This window comes from Chelon labrosus (genome assembly GCF_963514085.1).
Source record: "Chelon labrosus genome assembly, chromosome: 11".
NCBI classification, from domain to species: Eukaryota; Metazoa; Chordata; class Actinopteri; order Mugiliformes; family Mugilidae; genus Chelon; species Chelon labrosus.
The window spans coordinates 17,099,115-17,121,319 of NC_140344.1; the positions used below are offsets into that span (position 1 = coordinate 17,099,115).

At 42.7% G+C, this 22,205-nt stretch overlaps 1 protein-coding gene across 2 annotated transcripts; it reads left to right on the forward strand.

Annotated features, from left to right (window-relative positions):
• On the forward strand, positions 1-20,039 carry sema3e (sema domain, immunoglobulin domain (Ig), short basic domain, secreted, (semaphorin) 3E). Of its 2 annotated transcripts, none has more exons than XM_084554401.1 (17): positions 1-1,066; positions 9,307-9,467; positions 9,734-9,793; positions 10,411-10,530; positions 12,165-12,258; positions 12,481-12,597; positions 13,026-13,168; positions 13,271-13,385; positions 14,244-14,313; positions 14,394-14,538; positions 14,883-15,108; positions 15,413-15,504; positions 15,936-15,977; positions 16,225-16,391; positions 16,721-16,791; positions 17,351-17,484; positions 18,070-20,039. In XM_084554401.1, the coding sequence occupies exons 1-17, from the start codon at positions 934-936 to the stop codon at positions 18,568-18,570; spliced, it is 2,391 nt and encodes a 796-aa protein (XP_084410527.1). In that variant the 5' UTR covers positions 1-933; the 3' UTR covers positions 18,571-20,039. The 2 variants fall into 2 exon arrangements, with proteins under 2 accessions (XP_084410527.1, XP_084410528.1); XM_084554402.1 differs by having other exon boundaries at positions 16,724-16,791.
• The last annotated feature ends 2,166 nt before the right edge of the window (positions 20,040-22,205 follow it).

Genomic DNA, 22,205 nt, shown 5'->3' on the forward strand with positions numbered 1-22,205 from the left:
AGCCCCTCTGACTGATACGCACTCCCCACATTACCTACCACACGCACACAGGCTTTTGCTCACTCACACCACGCCGTGACAGGTGGCCTCTACCCAGATCAGTAGCTGTGGTAGAACCCAGAGGTTTAAGCTGGGGTTTGGATCCTCCCAGACTGCTGGAGCGTGAGCAGAGTTAGGAGCTTCACTTTCTTCCTCCCCAGTGCAGGGAGACCGCATGCCAGACACGAGCCTCTCCACTCCTCCCCTCTTCCACTCTGCCTTTTCCTGGGCTCTCGTCCAGGGAATGACTAGCTCCAGTGGACCCAAGAAGGAGGAACCGAGACTGAAGATACAGCACAGCAGCTCCAATTCTGCCTGCCTGCCTGCCTGCTGGGACACACTAATGAACTGAGGCTTTACAAATTAGCTGATACCTTTGTGGGATCTGCTTTTTATTTTATTTTTCTACTTTTTTTTCTCCATTCACCAGATGAGAAAGAGTGGATCTAAACTGTGCATACAGACAGACAGACAAACAGACGGACTGACATATGGACAGAGAGCAGTGAGCACTGCGGCGTGAATGTAGCAACTGGACTTCTCTTCTCCCTGGTTACTAAGACCAAACAAGGATAATAGCCAAAGCACTATCCTGTCCACCGAGGTTGTGGGTGGATGCAGCTCTCAGCAGACTGCTATAGGGGGAAAGCAGAAGCTGTATAGAGGCTGCAGAGATACATTCACTTGAGCCAGACCGTGGCGATAATAAGAAAATGGATCTCCAAGTAGACTCCTGTCAGATTGTTACACTTTAGGCTCTTCTTTTTTTTTTTTTTTTTTTTGAATATCGCTCGCAGGAAGTTACAAAGCAAAGACCTGTGGAGTTTTCCTTTTTCTAGACTTTGCTGCTCATACCGGGTGGACTTGCACGCATTCTAATTAGATGAACGCAGAATGTGTGTTTCAATGATGATTGCAGCGTGCATAAGGACAGTGTATCCGTCACTGATGCTGCTGTATCTTGTTCTGCTGGGCACGGCTCACACAGCACACAGCGTCTACCCGAGGATACGGCTCTCGCACAAAGGTAAGACCGTATCTGGGGTGTAATGCGTTATGTTGCAGACATTCAAATGCTCTGTTGTGCTGCACAAATATATATTTTTTTCTGAACTGACAGTGTTGTTTCAATCAAAACTGGCTTTCTCTGCTCAGAGCCTCCATTGCAGATTGAGCAGAACGTTATTCTTGTCTCTATAATGAGCCTCTGAATCACTAATTAAATAGATAATTAGTGAACTTGTTGAACAGATTCTGTGTATTCTACAAGTGTGTGTGTGTATGTACGCAAAACACTATGAGCAAAAAAATGCACCAACACAAAAAAAAGTGAGTGAGTAAAAGAAACTTTCATTACCGCAAGTTATCATTACCACATAATGAGATGGTCGTTGATGATTTATGTTTTAGCCTGAGAGGAAAGTCACCATGCAGCACTGGGTGCATGAAGAGTGTCTTCTGCTCCGACTGTGGGAAGTGCATGCTTTTTTTTTTTTTTCACCCACTGTTGACGCTCAAGGAGCCTCCGTGCAGTTTGTTTTGGACCCTCAGCTACGGTGGCTGAGAATCCACAATGTGGCTTTCTCTCGTGCCATAGTGGCGCAGAGATGGAACAGTTCGTTTATTTATTTTTTTTTCCTCCCTTTTTTTTTTTTTTTTCGCATTTGAATGTGTGTGCGAGAGAGGAAAAAGTGTGCCTGTTTACCCGTGCTTTTGTGTGGGAGTGTGCGACATGGATGTGCATGCACTGGCATGTGGAATGACTGTTGTGTACCTCTCAGACAATAATGAGGGTTTTATCTTTGTAGATAAAAGTCTTGAGTAAACATTGCCCTTTTTCTTTTTTTTTTCTTTTTTCCTTTCTCGCAGTTTCTTTGATCTCTATAGCAACAGAAGGTGATGATTCCACATAAGCCTGTTAGTCATGGTTGGAAATAGGTGTGGAATTTGGATGGTCAATAACTCATAAATGTGTGTTGGGAACCTGTTATGAGGGTTGACATATGAGGCTCATCACTATCCACAGCGAGGTTTGCTGGTCTCAGGAATAAAACAGCAATCAAATAAATAAAATGACAAATTAAAGCATAAAATTGGAGAGAAGGGATGAGGAAAAAAAAAAGATTTTGGTTGCAGTAATGGAAATGTCATATAGCAGCAAAAGCAAGCGGATCACTGCTGATATTTAGGCATAAATGCCACATAAGTTTCAGATATGATCACGACTTTATACATCACACAATTCACCAACTGCCTTAGGGGATAGCTGCTACAGTGATTGACATTCCTTCTCTCCCCCTCTCTCTCTCTCCTCTGATACATGTTCTGGCTAGCACAGAGCCCTATGAAAAGGCTGCAGTTGGATCCTATCATTATGGAATGAAAAACATCTAAGTCCTAATATATGCCTCATGGGCTCTGCCAGTGATTTTTGCAGGCACACACCCTGAAGTCCACACAAACACAGCCGCACACACCGGCAGACCCGTCCACCGGAGGGATAGCATGAATTCTTCACAGGCCGATGACTTGGATGCAGTTCAGGGCGATGGAGAAGGATGTGGTTTTAACTATGTACCCTTGGGACCGTGAAAATAGCATCTGGTATCAAAGCAGGGTGGGAAAAAAACTAAATTGTGCTCTTTGAGGCAAAGGCTGATGATGGGAAGAGAAAGTTAACAATGTCAATACTGAAATATTTTTAACCTGCTTCTGGTCACGTGGCCAGACACAGAGCATAGAATCAATAAACAGCTCAATAAAATTCCAGATCGGCTTTCTCGTGATTTCTGGGAGCAAATTCCTTAGGGAATATTATCATGTGTTTCAAAGATGACCTTACTACCATATGGATCAGTGCATGCTTTGATGCAAGCCACGTCTCACACATATTGTGAAAGTATTATTTACTATTCCTCTTTCATCTATTCCCTGCGTTCTTGTCTAGATTACTGGCTCAGCGAAGATTACTCCAACTGCATTATAATCACTTTCTACCCAGTGATCCTTTCATTTGCTTACACCCCTAGTTAACACTGGGCTGTTACCTACATGAAGTATTGAGTTACACACACTGACTCTCTGCTGTCTGTTGAGAGAGTTGACCTCAGTCTTTGGCTGCACAACATCAGAGACTGTAACTACAGGAAAAAAAGATGCTAATAAATCTCAATCTCTAGGACTATTGGCAAACCGAACAAAATCCTTAGTTATTGTACATAGAAGTGCCCCTGTGGAAACATTAAATCCCACTGTTCATATTTTAACAGTTTATACTTTCAACACAGATCAGGGCTCCTGGCAGCAGCTACTTCCATTTTTCCAGGCCTGTAGACTGAAATGAGCTCTTTCTTTAGGACGCCCATCCATTTTGTTGCTAATGAAGCTGTTGCACAGCGACTATCTGTCAGAATCTCGGCAGGTTTCAGGTAGGTGGCCAGACTTAGACTTATTTTGCTTCCGCAGCACTGTCATCATGCTTTGCTCAAGCTGCAGAAAGTGTGATACAGCAGTTTTTATAATAGTGACGACCTAACCAGACCAAAGTAACTTCCAAAAACTTATGTGAAAATTTCCGTACTGGTAAAATTAGCCACATCCGCATGCAGTGCAAAGTAACGGTTGAACGACTTCCAATTTTTTACAGTTGACCAATGTGTGGTAAAAGTCGCGTCAACGTCGACTAGTCATTGACATCATACACAAAAAGACGGTAGGAAGTAATACTTTGCAACAATGAAATCTACATTCTTGACCTGCATACATATTGTAGCGTCTCACACAATCTACGGAGGCTTTTCTGCAAGGTAAGTGAAGCTTGAACACAAACCCGTGTCGGCCGTAGACCACGCCAACACCATAAAACACCGTCAGTTTTCACCGACACTTTTAAAATGCGGCTCTCGCTCGGCAAACTCTCATCTCTACCATAACTTCCGTCTCTCTCACGGTGCTTTCACTGACATCAAGGACAACAAAAAAACACACTACAAGCACAGCAACAAAGTCAACTACTAGAACGCAACAGAACTGAACATTAACACATGATCTTATCGATACTGTGCGCTGCAGATACATATAGCCTATTTAAATCGGCACCGTCAATAGCGTTTAATAGTACTTCACAGCGTGTTGGAAGATATCATAGCGTAACCGGGATATATAAAAAAAAAAAAAATGCGGTATATCTAAGAATACTTTTAAGTGTATAGCAGTTAAAGGTCTAATAACCTTGAAAATGATATGACCCAATAAATGCAGCCAGCTTCTCTCTGTTACCGCAGGAAGTTTCGAGAGGATTTGGACTGTTCCTCTGCTAGCGTTAGCGGATGCCTTATCAGATGATTGTGCATTGCAGTAGTACCTTTGTTGTATTTCAGGACTGACTTACATATTCTGCGTGTCAGTATGAACTTCAGTATGGACTTCAATATGGAATGTTCATATTTCCACACACTTGTGTCCGTGTTGTTATTGTTATTGCTACTAGTCGACTTCCTGCTTTAAGCGTCACGGCACAGCAGTAAAGTCGACTGGTCAACTAGTATAGTATAGTATAGTACAATCCCTTGGAACACAGTAGTAAATATACTGGCAGAGAAGCGCCAGAACTTTTTCGGGCATTTATTTCTTCTTCAGCAGTTACTGTAGTACTGAGATTTAAGCAGAGGCAGCTGAAGTGTGAACACAGGGATTACGTGGGTAGCAATTACTGTCAAAAAAACCCCATCTGAACTGTAATTTCAGACCTTCCTCTCCAGACAAGAAGAAGCTCCCTTTATCTATTTTACAATCTTGAAATGATGAGTTTGCAGGTGACTTTTCTTCTGAGGGTAAGACGGGAAATACCAGCATGAACGAAAGTTGTGTCTGCCTGAAATAAAATGAAGAGGGAATTTTGATTTCTCGTTCTGTTCTGCTTAAAGCTAATGTGGTAATTGAGGAGTCCCATTAACTTTCTTCCGTCTCCGTGTGAAGAGACTCATAATTAACATTTATCATGTTGGATCGTGGCCATGGAGTAGTCATACTGTAGGCCTTAACTCAAACCAAATGGGGGGGTGTGGATTGGTGCTTAGATAAATCACACTGTTTAGATCAGCAAAGGAAAGGAGATCATTTTTCAACCTCCTCCCGTTTTACACTCACCTTTTCTCATTTTGTCCGTGTACATCGCAGCGTCATTTTCTCTCCCATTGTGTTATGTGTGTGCTCTCCAGTTCATTAATGCGACGTCCAGAGGGGAAGGCAGCTGGTGAAACTCTAATATCCTTTCTGACCTTTTCACAGCGAAGGGACCAGGAAGGGGAGATGAGTTAAGGCTGTAACACAGGAAAAGAGAGGGGAAAAAGATTGTTTGAGTCTTCAGAGACGAAGATCCAATGATATTACAAGAGGAAAAAAAAAAAAGAAGATGAAGGATGACCAAAGTGAGCACTTAAGACACAGAACGGATATGGTTTATTGAAGCCTTAGTGTATAAAATAGAACAAATAAAGGAGAAGGAGTTCCATAATTTAAACTTTTGAGGAGCAGAGAAGGAACAAAGAGATGAACTTTTCACTGGAATATGGTTATACAAGTTGGTGGTGTGTTCACTGTGTTCAGCTACTTAAACACATTTTTCTATACTGAAAATAAAATTCAAATCAATAGTCATATGAAAATGAGTTTATACGTTATGGGCCTTTTAGATACAGCTGCACCGTGACATACAGTAAGTGGGTCAATACTTAATTCATTTTGGCTCAAAGGCCATGTGAGATGAATGGCAGAAGCAGGCCACTTTAGAACAGATGGGAATAGACTTTAATTAAATGCCAGTCACATGCAGCACACTGATTTATTCAGGAAGCATATTAGAAGAAGGACTGTGCTGTGTGTGACTACCTGCTTTGATTAAGTCTGTTCTCAGGTATTCCTTTGAGTTTGACAGGGTATCACATGTTGTTATTACAAGGAAGCACGTTTTTTCTCTCTCTCATCCTCCTAGGACACTACTACGGCTTTCACTTTGCTGTGTGACATCATTCACCCACTCACATGAGTGGATTTATAGAAAGTCTGTCCACTGATCACGGCATCTGCCTACACCCCAGTTCTCCAGCTCCTGAATCCCAAAAGATCCAAAGCCCCATTCACTCCTGCACAGGTCTCATTACTCAATGTGTATATTTCACTGGAAGTACAAGTTTAACTTATTGAATGTAGAATGTGTCTTTATGATCTCCCGAGTGCATTTATCTTGGTTTATTTAACGGAACATATAAATGCAGCCAAAGGACTTTTGAAAATAAAATCAGGCATAACATTATGACCCCCTTCCTAATATTGTCTAGGTCTCCCTTGCGTCTCCAAAACAGTTGTGACGCATCAGAGAATGGATATGGGCCTTCTGAGGGTGTCCTGTGGTGTCTGGCAACAGTATGTTGTTAGTGGGGGCCTTTGGGTCCTATAGGTTGAGGGGAGGGGACTCTGTGGATCAGGCTCATTCCAGTGTATTAAACAGATACTTGATCAGTTTGGGATCTAGAGAATTTGGAGGTCAGGTCAACACCTTGTGGTGTTTATCATGTCTGTGCCAGGCTGCATCCTGCTGGGGATGGCTGCTGCCATCAAGGAGTGCCATTGCTATGGGGTGGGGATGCCTGGTCTGGTCTAAGTGGGTGGTACATGTCTAAGTGACATCCACACGAATGCCAGGTCCAAACATTTCCCAGCAGAACATTGCATTGTCACAAGATGGTCAAAGGTATTTACTTCTCCTGTCAGTGGTCATAATGTTGTGCCTAATTGTTGTAGTTTGCTCCTGCAAACACAAAGGCATACGCGTACACATACCGTAAGATAAGATAATGTGCAGCGCAACAGTGTTTCCATAAATGGATAAAAGAGGAGATGACAAAGTTTATTTTGATTCCACATCCCCAAATCGTCTCAAGCATCTCTCGGCACTCCTCAGACAGCTGATGAAAGAGTCTGTCTTAAGGGAGTCCCCTTACTGTTGATTTTCCATTTGAAGTAGGATCGCAACAGGGATATGTGTCTCCCTGGCTCAGTTGCTAACGTAGAAACACCCTCCTTCTTCTTCTCTTTCCAGTGAAAGAGGGCTGAGGGCTAAGGAGTCCTCGCAGTCTGCAGATGTTGAGAGAGAGAGAGAGAGAGAGAGAGAGAGAGATGCAGGGAGATGTGGAAATCCCCTTTTCCCTTATACTGCCTAAACAGTGGCTGTCACATATAATGACAGAGGAGAACCCTTTAAAACACAGCTCCGAAGTGTCTCTCAGTGTGTCAGTGTAATCAGGGGATCCACCAATTGTATTTATTTCCGTAATTACCTGTAATTATAACAAATTAAATTCTTTGTTTCTTTCTTTTGTCTCAGCTCTTTCCTCAGCCCTTTTCCTCAAACTCAATGTGTGCATACCCGTGTGGGAGAGAAAGCAATTTGCATGTGTCCGTATAAATCACTTGCCACTGATCTTTATGCAGAAAGACAAGTGGAAAGTAGATGGAAAACTGGATTTGACTCAAGCTGTGTTTACTCCATCACTTTAAATAGCCGTCTAAATCGGTCATCTAAACGAGTGGTAGCAAATTTGACTTCACACAAAGAAGGAGCCGGTTGTTTGAGAGCCAGTGCTAGAGGACTGCTCTTCATCGGGGTTCAGCTCCCAGGGAGCTAGGAGACAGAGATATCTGTGTGTGTGTGTGAGAGAGAGAGAGGGAGAGAGAGAGAGAGAGAGAGAGAGAGAGAGAGAGAGAGAGAGAGAGAGAGAGAGAGAGGGAGGGAAATCGAAAGAGCTCCTCTCTGTCGCTGTGTGTGTGTGTGGATTAGATAATTACAGGAAGCATTTCTGAGTCCTGGCAGAACACCACTGCCACATCCCCTCCGTCTCTGCCACCTAACCACCCAAGATCTAATGCTAGTCAAACAAACAGTTGCTTGTCTCCAACACAGAAATCTTAATGGCAACAAAATATACACACTCACTAACTCACTCCTCTGTGGATACCTAATCCTATTTTAAACAAATAAAACTTTCCACGGGCGGGAGTGCCGTGTTGCAAGGAGTGATCGGTGAAAGTAGGATAAACGCTCTCTCCTTCTATCGGGGAGCTCAAATATCACTAAAAATATACACACAGCTACACAAACAAATCGTACAATTACCCCCCTGCAACCTCAGCACTGAGAGACGCGACAGCATTATTTGAGGTGGTTGAAAGGTGGTTATAGCACGACATTTAGCCAAGTGTTGATGATTCTTCTCTTCAGTCAAAACAGGTTTTAGGAATGATGCATGTGTTTCCTAACATTTGCATGAAAGTATGACCGTACAACGCTTTGAATTGTATCACAGACCTTGACTTGTCAGAATTTGCCTGAGGTCTCAAAAAACACACACCAGATCCACCGTACACAAGGGCATATAGTCCATGTGTGAATGAAAGGTATTTTCGGGCCAGTGCAGACCAGAGGAAATGCACACCTCTAGAGGTTTTTTCAAATCCTTCACCTTTAATCTTCCAAGAAGCTTACAGAAAGCAGGTACAGAGGAGAGGCCTGTCAAGTTCAATAATGAAGATGAATTCAGATGTCAGTTAGCGTGCAAAATATCCATGTGTATACTTGATCTACGGTTGGTTTACATCTATTACGGTCCACCAGTTCCTCTTTAAAGTGGTATTTCAAATCACCTAGAGCAAGACTGACAGGGAGTGGCAGCTGAACTAAGCTAATGGAAGATAAAGACACTGGTTCCCGTTTCCTGTCTGATAAAACTGCTTCCTCTTGGTGAAAGGGACCATAGGCTAGAGACGATGCAAATCACATGCCTCCCCCATTAATCACGACATCTTATCCCCCGTAACCATCCCTCGTTTCATGTTTGCGCTGTGACAAGAATTAGTAGTTATTCTTTCAGTAATGTGTTTCTGCCGGCGAAGTTCATTTTGAGCCTCCTCTGCACTCATTTATATCATGCAGACATTTAGTGATGATAAGCGTCGTTGAGCTGAGGCCTAGGAGGCACAGATGCATGGAAGGGAGAGATGAATAGATAACCCTAAAGCTGCTGGCTGACATTCTCTTGCGGCGGCTATGAATCAAAAACACATGTTGCAATGTGCCCTCGGCGACCGGAGCAGTCGGGAGCTGTTAGAACTCTCTCATTTGGTCAAATTTGAGTTTTAGTACAGCCGTCAAAGGAGATCTACAGGTTTCTGTTGTGTCATCATAAACCCTTTGTTTTGTTGTCTCTGCAGAGCTTTGGCAGCTGAACAGGACTTGGGTGTTCCAGGGACATGGAGCATCATTTCAGCCCCAGACCATGCTACTGGATGAAGGCCATGAGAGGCTTTATGTCGGTGCCAAGAATACTCTGTTCTCCCTTAGCCTGGACCGGGTTAACACACATCACAGGGAGGTATGCCGTGCCTGTCAGACATTTGGACTCTTAGACCAATTGGGTCATAGGTCAGCCAAAGTGAACACAAAACATGTTTGTATTTATATGTGTGCTCGAAACAAAATGATACTTTGCTTGAGTTAATTATTGAAATACTGAAAACAGGAGCACTGTAAAACAGCTGTGTATGATTATTTGAATGATTATGTTCTTACTATGCACATAACTAAGTTCTTCCACAACAGCACTACTGTAACTATGAGGCCAACTGTGCGTTCTTCCAGATGCAGTGGGCCAGTACAGAATCCCAGATAGAAGAGTGTATGATGAAAGGGAGGGAAAAGGTAAGCGGATACATTGTCAGGAGTTGGTTATCGGTCAAGCTCAAAAGCGCTATCAAAAGTGCAATGGTAAATGGCCTTGGTTTTATATTTTTATATAGCACCTTTCTACCTATTGGTACTCAAAGCACTTTACAGTCACAGACGCATCTACCCATTCGCACACACATTCACACACCAGTGCCATGCACTGGGAGCAATTGGGAGTTCAGTTTCTCACTCAAGGACACTTTGGCATGTGGCACGTTCCGGGGCTCGAGCGCTAACCGTCTGGTTCGTGGACAACCCGCTCTATCTACCCAGCCACAGCCGTCCAATCTCCTGACATCTTTATATATGACTTTAATTAATTTATATGTAATTCATTTATTATAAACATAGATAGAGCTGTTACAGGGATAGATACCCTCAGCATGTTTAAATGAAACACCACATCGAATTGTTAATTACATTACCTTTGCCATTAACCTTTGCTTAACCTGGAGTATTGACATTATTGATGATGCAATAAACTCCTGATATTTTTCCATTACACTCTTTTTACTGTGCGCCCTCAATCCCCCCGATAACCCTCCCCACTTTATCTACACCCTGCTTCAACCCTGTGTCTCTTCCAACAGTCGGAGTGTGCAAACTACATCAAGGTCTTGCAGCAGTACAACCAGACCCATTTGCTGGCCTGCGGAACAGGAGCCTTTAACCCCGTGTGTGCCATGATCAGAGTGGGACACGCAGGGCAGGTGAGTCCCGAGGACAGAGATAGAGTTTGGTTTAAAAGGCCCATTTTGGATCTTTTAACAGAACTGTAACTTGGTGGTTGCTTAATCTATCACGAACAATTCCGTATTTTTCACAGCAGCGATCTGGCAGCAAAACAGTTAATCCAGTGAATATGTTACAGGTCTCTTTGTTATACAGTCAGTCAATTTTAGACTCTACTCCTCTCCCTTTAGATGGACATAGCCAGAAACTTTTCATAAGGTCTTAGCCAGGAGCTCCTGTTGGTACAGCTTAGTCCGCTGAGCTGTTAAACTCTGCACATGCTCCCGTAGGTGGATTTATCCGCCTAGCAACAAGGAGTGATCTGAGGTGGAGATGGAAAAGACATGAAAACTATCGTATCTGGTACAGTTCGGGTTAGATACCGTTGAACCACTCACCGTTCAGGTAAACAGAGAACAGTCCAGGTGCTGCTTTCTGTAGGAGGGAGGAGGTTGGAGGTCAGGGAAGACTAATGCCGTGTCTCCCCGAGGGGTCAATTCAAATGTGTGTGTGTGTGTGTGTGTGTGTGTGAGTGAGAGAGAGAGGAATGCCTTGCGCGCATACTGGTGTCCAAGCAGAATCGCCTGAAAACATCAGAGTGAGCATGTTTGGATACAGTACGATACCTATCTTCCAGTTGTCAAACAGAACAGTTGCAGGTGTGTGTTTGTATGTGTGGGATGCATTTAGAGAGAGCAGGGGAGAAAAGGTTTTCCACCCTGCATTCCAACACTGGTCCAGCAGGTCAACTAGGCCAGTCACAGCTTCCAAACAGGAACCACACTCAGACATCACTCATGTCACAGGAATGCTCAGACCAGAGCAAAACTGGATCAGATATGGCAGATTTATGTTACCTCTCTACCAAATAGCCTTGCACAAATCTTAGATGTGGTATATGAAATTGCATTTAGACTCAGCTGAATTATATTTATATCATAATATATTATGATAAAATATACTGTTGCTATTTGTCATACCATCTACTGGCAAATGAATCAACCATTAATGCACTAGTGGGTCAAAAAAAAATTCAGAGTTCTGCTGTAAAACTAATATTGATCACACTTCTATGATGAATGAGTTCAGTTTAACCGAGAAACTGACTTCTCTACCGGCCAAACACGGTGCTGCAGCCACATCACAGTGGGGCTCTGTGGCTACTCATAAATCAGTACAGTACACGACATCCCCTCTGAACCACACTGACAGTTAAGAACTCTGTTGTGGCCCCGAACAAATAGGAGCAGTTCTACCGGGGATGTGTTAACTGTGTGTGGGACATCGTGGGTGTGAGTGTGTTTCAGCTCCCCGCTGTGCAGTAGGGCAGAGAAAAGCTGGTTATACACATGCAGACAGCAGTCCTTCGCTTGGTCATCCATCACTCCCGGGCTCATCTATTTTTCTTCTTCCTCTCGTCCATCTCTTTTTGAACCTTTGTTTTTGTAATTACTTTCTATTCCTTTCTCCACGCGTCACCTCCTGGGGTTTCTCTGAATCTTGTTAAAAGTTTTTGCACGGATAAAACAGTTCAGTTTGTGTTTCGTGGCACTCGTGTTTGCGTGTATTCGCACGAGAACAACAAAGCCGGTGTTTTGTATCTACTTCTCAGGACAGGGTGTTCGCCCTCGAGGAGGACAGTGTAATGAGTGGCAGAGGACGTTGTCCATATGATCCCAACAGTCCCTGCACGTCTACACTATCCAGTAAGTATCACCTCACTACCGACCGAGCGAGTCGTGACACCAACTATGTGTGTTTTCATTTCAGCTGAATGACAAGCTATGTGATTCCACACTTTAAAGGCTTCCTCCTCCTATTGACTTCTTACCAGTCAATACTGCCATCTTGTGGTCTTTTGTTTCATGTCAGTTTTAATCGCACAGTAAAGCTGCTGTTCTGACACCACGTTGTTATTGCGTATTCAGGAGGAGAGCTCTATATCGGCCTGTACACAGACTACTGGGAGAACGATGGCGCCTTGTGTCGGCTTAACAACCAGACCTACACACGCACTGAAAGAAACGACAGGCAGCAGCTCAATGGTTGGTGTGCATTACAGGAAAACGATCACATGTCCCTATAAATCTAAGGGAGTGCTTAAAGATGTAGAGCATCTGATAAAAAAAGATCTTAACACTCAAGATTTTTGTGAAAAATATGCTAAAACAGTGTGAAAATTTACAGAATTAAGAGTCTAATCAGATGTAATGATCCTAGAGCTGAATTAGATGATAATTAAATGTGGCACTGGCAACGATTTGTCATTTTTTAGTTTTATAATCATTCATTAAACAACGTCTTCACATAGACATGGTTAGATGTCAGTTTAAATTTAAGAGATCCATATCATAAAAGACATAAAATATATTTAATACTGCATATAACTGGCATACAGTTTGCTCCAGCATCTAAACCACAACCCAAATGTTTTCATTTTGTTTTACTCCCTGCCTTATTCGCCGTCCCACAGAACCAAAATTCGTGGGGTCAGCAGTTATTCCCGACAATGACGACAGAGATGATGATAAAGTTTACTTCTTCTTCACTGAGCGAGAGATGGACGCGGAGGGAGTGAACAAGGCCGTCTATACCCGAGTCGGGCGAGTCTGTGCGGTGAGAATGCTAATGCTGTAGAAACCTTTCTGAGCTCGGTCCAAGCCCGGAGCGAAAGCACTGACAGTGCAGTCACAAACTGTACCTGCCTTCATCTCTCAGAACGACCAGGGAGGACAGAGAATGCTGGTGAACAGATGGAGCTCCTTCCTGAAAACTCGCCTCATCTGCTCCGTGGCTGGACCAAATGGCATCGACACACACTTTGACGAGCTTGGTAATGCTATATGCTCTCTCATGTATTATTATTATTGCCTTTGAATAACAGTTCCCAATATAATAACAATAATAATAATATCCAGAAATATTCAGTTAACCAGAAATAAACTGTGATCTCTGAAAAATCCAGAAATCCATTTAGCAACACTAACCACTGTTCTGATGATGTTTGCAGAACTCGAAATCTTCAAAGCCTTTTCTAACCATCTGCATGAAAACTACTCTGTCTGATGCAGGGACGTCAACCTCTTTTTTAGTTTGGGGGCCGCATACAGCCCAATTTGATCTCAAGGGGGGCGGACCAGTAACATAATAGCGTAATAACATATAAATGAGAACAACTCCATAGTGTCCCCTTTGTTGTAGTGCAGTGAAGTACATTATGAAACTGTTTACATTTAATGAACTATCTTTTTACAAAACATTTTATGAACAACCTGACATTTTTTAAGGAAAACAACTGCAATTTCAGTGCATTGCTGCCATGTAAATTTCAGTTTTGGGTCTCAGCGTTGTGTTATGTCAGCAACTCTGAGTCATACAGCATGACCTTTGTGGACAAATTACTGAAAAACTGCAGTTAATGCCTCTTATGTACGCACTTTGCAAATTCATCCCACGGGCCAGATTGGATCCTCCGGCGGGCCAGTTATGTCTGACACCCTTGCTCTAATCAGTGTTCCAAAGACAGGACACATCCCCAGAGGGTTAATAAACTTTCAACCACATCTGAAGCTGAATTTAAGCACAGCATAGCTTGAACTAAATGTTAACACGTTTAGAACTGGAGAACTAAAATGTCAGCCTCTGCGGTGGTTTAAGAACCATGAACTAAATTCTGCATTTTGTCTCTCAGAGGACGTGTTCGTGCTCAACAACAAGGACGAGAAGAACCCAGAAATCTTCGGCCTCTTTAGCACAACAAGGTCAGAAGAGCTTGGCGTCAGCATTACATTACACAGGGCTTTGTCATCCAACAAACCGCTAATGAAACCTTCTTTTGCAGTGCGGTGTTCAAAGGCTATGCAGTGTGCGTCTATCACATGGATGACATCAGGGCGGCCTTTAACGGCCAGTTTGCATACCGAGAGAGACCAGAGCATCACTGGACACCTTATGAGGACAGAGTCCCATACCCTCGCCCCGGATCTGTGAGTCTTAAATTCTAAATAAATAATGTTTATGGGATTTAATTACCACATCGCCCCGACATTATGCATTCACAGCACGCTCAGTTCCATTCACTCTGTGTCCAACGGGCAGATGTCGTTTGAAAAAGGGACAGTGTTGAGAAAATGTAGGGCAGCTAGGGTGAATGTCAGAACTGTTGTAGCCACCTCAGCAGGTCATACAGGGACAGTTCGAGTCTGATTAGTGCATGTCAGCTTTTTTCTTTTTTTCTACACCGCACACAGCCCTGACAATTACAGTAATAGCCTTCTTTCGCCTTTGTCCCATCTCCAGCTTTCACTCCCTTAATTTCTCCTTTGAACAGTGTGCTAGCAAAATGAACGGCGGCGGCTTCTCCAGCTCTAAGGAGTTTCCTGATGAGGTTCTGCGGTTTGTGCGTTCTCATCCTGCAATGTATCGTCCAGTCCTTCCACAGCACCATAGACCCGTCCTGCTGCAGACCGAACCGGGCAGAAGAAAGCTGACCCAGATAGCAGTAGACAGAGTGCAAGCCCAGGATGGACACTACCATGTTCTCTACATCGGCACTGGTAAACACAATGTTTGGCGCTCAATTCAGAATGGAGTATGTCCCTTTTACATGCACAACAGATGAAAAATATGCATGTTACAGGTTGTTTTTTAATAAAATATAATGTAATACATGCAATATTCTAAATTATTAGCTGCACAAACATATTTGACTGGACCATTTGCTAGCATAAATGCTTACATGTTACAGTATATTGAATTACACTACTCTATGTCCAATTTGGTTGCAGATTCGGACTTTATGCCATTGCCTGTAAAGTTTTTGCGTAGGTAGTGGTGTAATATTAATTATTATTTCATTAGATGACTCTGTGGTGCTGAAAGTTATTACCATCTACAACAAAGACACAGACACTATGGAGGAGGTGCTGCTGGAAGAGATGCAAGTATTCAAGGTACTCTATCCTTAGTTACAAAATGTGAAAGCAGAGTGAACTGGAATTTGATTTTATGGTCCATTTTTTTGCTACAGTCACATCATAATAGGAGTTCTTTTAAAAACGATAATTTCCATAATCAGAGGTGAACATGCTTGATTTTACAGCCAGCCTGCTGTGAGACATTCAGAACGCTAATAATAAATAATAAGTAATTTTTCCTCGATTGATCTGTAATGGGGAAATTCAGTGTCTGCATTCAACCAACCATTCATTCACACAGCAGTGTGTACAGTGCCCAAGGAGCAGTTGGGGCTCAAGGCACCTCAGAGTTGCTTTTTTTAAACACTAGTCCATGGCCCACGATCGACTTGCACAAAGAGGTTTAATTTAAAAACTGCAATCAGTGGTAGCTGCTTGAATGAACAGTAACGTATTTCCATTTGCAGGTGCCAGCGCCGATAAAAGAGATAATAATATCACCTAAAAGGGTAAGAGAAGATTTTTTAATCATCAATCTTCATGCTTTTTTCCCCTGCAATTCTGTTGTTTTGCCACAAGATGATAACATTGCAACACTTTGCATTACACTGACCTGACATCATTAAATGCACTGTAGCCTAGTTATAGTACACATGTAGCACAGTTGGATGAGGAGAAGACAGAATTCATACATAAAATCTGATTCAAATGAAACTATCTCTTGACGCCGATGGTCCATATTTTGTGGGTCCACAGCAACAGCTGTACGTGGGGTCAGAGGTGGGTGTGGCCCAGATCAGACTGCACCAGTGTGACCTCTATGGTTCAGAGTGTGCCGATTGTTGCCTGGCTAGAGATCCCTACTGTGCCTGGGATGGTCTCACCTGCTCCAGATTCTACCCAGCTGGAGTCTACACCAAGAGGTAACAGCCCACACCCTTTAAATATTTTTTTCATCCCTGCACGTGTTTATGTGTTTGGTATGAGCTATCGACACCTTCACGAGTATACCTTCTTGCCCTGAAAGTCACAATGCTCCGAGGCTGGCTTACCAAGTCATTATCACAGGCAGTGAGAGACATGGCAAGTGTTAAGTAATGCCTATCTGTATGCACTGGATCACCCCTCCACCTCTTTCCGTCCTACCCTCTCCCATTTTCGCTGCCTTTCACCCTTTCCTTTCACCCATCGCTCACACTTTAACATCACATGTTTAAAATGACTCCCTTCGCTTCACTCTCTCCCTTCTTAGCAGACGATTCAGGCGGCAGGATGTTCGCCATGGCAACGCCGTCCAGCTGTGCAATGGGCTGCAAATTGATGGTTAGTGTATAAAATGACTGTGGGATGTGTGCGTGTGTGCATGGCTGCTTGTGTGTATTTTGTCAAACAAACTACACAGAATTATAAATGAGTACATACACATATATGTTTATGTGCCATTACAGTTGGAGATTAGAGAGGTTAGCTTGCCTGCATTGTGGCAAACAAACCACTGTAGGTTTGCCAATGTTGCGGAAACTTAAGTCTTTCCTTCAGTACAACGACTGAGACTGGATGCATTCGGTTTCTTTTATGGTTTCACTGCAAGAAGAGAGATGGTAGTAAAAGATGGTAAGAAGCTCAGAGCCTGCTGTGTCTCTGGCTAGCGCACATCTTCAGCCATACTCATAGGTTCATCTAAAACGGTGCCATATAAGAAGCAGTTTCGCACTATTCCAGGCGTACCCTACCTCTCGGTCCCCACAGTGCTATCTCATCTCAAAGAGGATACAAAGGATTTATGAGATTAGACAGATTATTAGTACATTTTCATTACGGCCAACTAACAGACGGTCGCTGCAGTTCATTGTCATATTTCTTGTCTCACTATCTTTTACAGATGAAAAATGGCAGAGAGCTGAGGAGAGGCCGGTGTACAGCGTGGAGAGCAACAGCACTTTACTGGAATGTGTTCCTCGATCACTTCAAGCCAAGGTCCTCTGGTTTGTACAGAAAGGAGGAGAGAAACATGAGGTAAGGCACCTATTCATGCCATACAGCATTATATGTAATATATATTCTGACTACAGTCATGAAAAGATGCAGCACACAGCTGAAAGAAGGGTATCTGGCTGAAGGTGGAGTATTAAAACTCCAAGGGTCAGTTATCTCATGTTCCCACCTACTCCTTTTTTGTTCTCCTCTTCGAAAAAAAAGCAATTCCCTCTGACTCAAGCAGATCTGTCTAGACATGCAGAGAGTTTTAATTTTAGCTTAGAATTCTGCAGCCTCATCTCATGCAACAAGTATATACAGGACTGTCTGAGTAACTCAGCATTAACACTGTTGTGCTTTCAAATATATATATTTGAAAATCATCCTGATGTAGAGGATGCTTCAGCAACATATATCTAAAATCCTGGGTAACCATTCAAGAATACTGGAGCAGGGGTGCCCTTGATTTGTCCTTTACTTGTGCTGTAGGTTTATTATTAAATGTCCTCTTCGAAGACTAATTTATGCAGCAGCAGTGCCAGATATGGCTGAATTTTTTGACTTAAATGTTGCCTATATCAGTGGCTTGCAAAGACACAGTTTTCCTTTATTCCCCCAATGTAGGTTCGAGGTGACGAGCGGGTTATCATGATCTCCCACGGGTTGCTGTTTCTGCATGTGAGAACCTCAGATGCTGGTGTGTACGTGTGTCAGACTGTGGAACACGGATATGTGCACACATTATTGCGTATCACGCTACACGTGCTCAAAGGGGAGAGGGTGGAGTCAGCGATCCACGCGGCTACCGACGGGGAGGGAGAAAAAGCTGCAGCTCCGTTCCACTCCTCCGTGAGCCTCCCACCGGGCCCCAGCATCAGCCCCAGATCTCTGGTGCCGTCCTCAGCCTCAGGCCCACACACCAGGCTGTGGTACAAGGAGTTCCTGCAGCTGATTGGCTATGGGGACGCTCAGAGAGTGGAGGAGTACTGTGAGAGAGTGTGGTGCTCTGATAAGAAACGCAAAAAGACCAAAAGAAGGTATGTTCCTTTGGGCGGCGAGAAGAGAGGAAAAGGGAGGGGAGACGACAACTCCCACAGAGCTCCCAGGCACACCTTGGACACCTGAGGAGAACAGAGACTAACTGCACATACAATACTGAACACACTGCACACACACCTACACACACATCCCCTCTAAAGGTCAAACTCACTCGGCGTTTGCACCATTTAAAAGGTTTAAACTTTGCTTTCAGCAAGAGCAGTAACAAGAAAAAAAAAAAACATCTGTAACCGGCTGGCGCACACATTTACTGTGTTGTGCTTTTGAAAACTACATTCAGCAAATTCTTTTGTGTGTGGAAGCTCATTATTTGGTGTAAACACCACAAACATCAGTGCCAGTACAAAGCAAAGACCCCAGGGGCAGATGGACACAACAAATTACGCATTGTTGCCTCTGATTTGAAGAGATAAATATCACCTCCCTGTCAACTGACCAAGTCCAACCCAGCTGTCAATCAAGACGCGCACAGAGACTGCTTCAATCATTTTCTGCTCCACCTCCAATTCAATGGCAAAACACATTCTGTATCTATTACGAGAGAAAACAACTATGTTAAAGCAACTCGCTTTCTTATATATAAATATATATACATATGTATTTTTTGGTACTATTGTAACTTATTTTCTTGGTTAATACTTTGAGTTTTGTAACTGTTTAGATGTCATAAACTGGAAAATACATTGTAGTGTTGTTGTTTTTGTACAGTGAAACAATGCTCTGAGCATTACGATACTGCTAATTTTGATGAGATTGCGGTCATGGCTGTAGGGTGCGTGGTCACACGTGCCGCGATGCAAGATGTCGAGATGTTGGAGTGCCACTATTATGGATGTTTGACAGATGTCTTAATTATAGTTATGCCCGCGAAGAAAACGAATACTATTTAAGCACTTGTAAAAAAAAAAAAAACAACATGTCACAGTAGATGAAAAGAGGTCATATCAGTAGATATTATTGTTACTATGTCTACATTTGCATCTATAATTGTGATAAAATGTACCAAAAGTATTGTGTGTAATGCATACTGTATTTATCTAAAATCCTGGTAGGTCTGTGTGTGCACATCTGGTAACTCTAACTTACTCTTTCCTCTTTCTGTCATCCCTTCACCTTCTTTTTGTTTCTCTGCGGTAGCGTTTCAGACGAGATACTTAATTACCACCAAAAGCAGCAACGTACAACACCACATTTCCCTGACAATTAAATGTTGGGGTGACCATCCATGCATGTCATTAGCAAAACTGATGAATCCGTCTTTTGAATATTCATTTAATCCTGACATGACAGAGACAAACAATCTGATGTTACAGGGAAGTGCACTGTACTGGATGTGCTAATTATTCTAATACTCTGGAGTACCATGTCTTTTTTTTTCTCCATGTTGTGAATTATTTATTTTTTAATGTTGTCACTTTATTTTTCACCCAGTTGTTTGTAGGCAATTCATAATGTGGTGAAAACAACCACTTGTTCTCTGTCAAGCCCCTATATTGTCAGACCTGGAATGTGTCGGCTATACCCCTTATAACTAACTGCCATTAAAAAAAAAGGTGAACCATCCTTCCCTGTTGTCACTTCTGTGTAGCCATCAATAACGACAAAGGATACTCTAGAATAGAGATGGGATTTATGGCACTTTGAAGGAAGCCGAATCTCGTGGATCTACTAATTTTAAAGAGCTGTTCAAAAGACTGGCTCATTTTGAGATTTATTGTTTTTAAGATCCCAGTCTGGGGGTAACTTATTTTATCCTCGAAATAAGCGCTCTGATAGGGTAAGACTTGGATCACAATCATTCAAACTTAGACATCCCACCAATACAAATTCACCTGGTGGGATATCTGAGTAAATATCTGAAATATATATTCTAGATAGACTTTATTTATCAAGTGAGAAATACACCATTGCGCTGACCGGGAATTGAACCCGGTTCCACTGCTATGCTCACCACTACACCAGCTCCATCACCAACACTTCTCAAAGCAAAGCTTAAAAAAAAAACAAAAAAACGTTTTAAAGAGCTGGTAAATTCAGTTCGTTTGCGAACATCACAACTCTAACTCACACACACACACAAATAGGGAGAGTCCCTGGACCAGTGGTCACTTAGATTAAACCAGAAATAACTACAGTGATGTTAATTCATCAGGCAATTAGTCACTTGAAATTAAAAATGGATTGTTTTTCAAATTATGTAATACGGCACATTTTGGTGAAATCTATTTTACACTACTTTGCAAGCGCTGATTTTTTTTTTCTAACAGTAGCTGCTCACTAGGACACCAGACTCATTCGAATTCTGTCTAGGTCTACCTGAGTCGGTGGGGGGCTGAAGGCATTTCAAAATGGAATTCATTCTGCTGATTTATTCCACACGGCTACCATAGCAACAGGCTCCAAACCAGTTCAGCTTATCTCCTCACCAAAGCTCCCTCTTTTCCTCCTGCCAAGTTTTACCACTGCTACTCCGGTCCCTGGACCCCTCTAGCCGATGGTCCCTGTCATGAGCCTTAGCGATACTCTGTTGTATGAGATGAGTCAGTTTAGTAAACCTCTAATGTGCCTTATTTTCTTGTGGGACTGAAGCTGGCATTTTCCTCCCAGATGGAGCTTCTGACCCCAACACATCTGAGCAGCTTCGAGAACAGATGCAAAAGAAGAGCTTGAATTGGGAACTGCGCACATTTCAAGGTTCAAGAGTGATGAAATGCCATAAATCTTTTCATTGATCTACAAATGGATCAGAAGGGTCAAAGGCCACTGCAATAAATATGGTGCACGTTTCTGTGACTCTGAAAGATGATCCTTCTTTCCGCTCTTCATTTACACCCTCTCCAATCTTCTTTTTATGTCGTCTTTTGTTTGTCCCCGCACGGCGCTATTTCCATCAGGAGCCAGTGCGCCAGAACACTTTATTACAAGTGAAAATGTCACAGATGGAAGGAGGTTATGAGGCACCAGAAAATGAACAAACACTAAATGATTCTATGCAGCTTGTAACACTTGTGTCGTCAATATGTGCCTGTTCAAATGAGGATGAAAAGCACACTGCACGAATAGATGTATCTCTACGTGTCTCCAAAGCTGAAATGCAACCCCCCAACCAAAACCGTATACTACATACCTTTTCATAAACTATTTATTTTTCTGTCCCCAGCTTTTAATATTTCTTTATTTCTTTGTTTTTGTTCACCTATATGACCATTTCACTTTGAGCATATTTTCGTGTGCTCAGACAGAGTAAATCTATTTTTATCTCTAGATGTGAAACGAAGTGAAGGTCAACCATCAAATAAAATGCTCTCCACACAGATAAGCAAACTGATGAGAGAAGGGAAAGCACTATCAGGGGATAGACAGGCAGTAGCTTGCCCTCCATATTTAACAGAACAAAAGGGGTTCCAGTTGTACGCAAAAACACATGAACAAAATACACAAAGTGAATATATAGACATCAATACACTGTGTACACACACACACACACACACAGCAGTGTATCAGCATATATTCTGTGTTATCTCACTGACACAGCCGTCACTGGGTACAGTATTTACCCTCAGCAGGCAGTACAGTAAACCACCAGCACCAAGAGGGGTCGGACTGACCCTTGCAAAATGTTATGCATTTGTCTATTTATTCATCTGTTATCGAGGATCTTTTTCTTTTTCCTACACGCTGCTTGCAAAACCACATGCAAC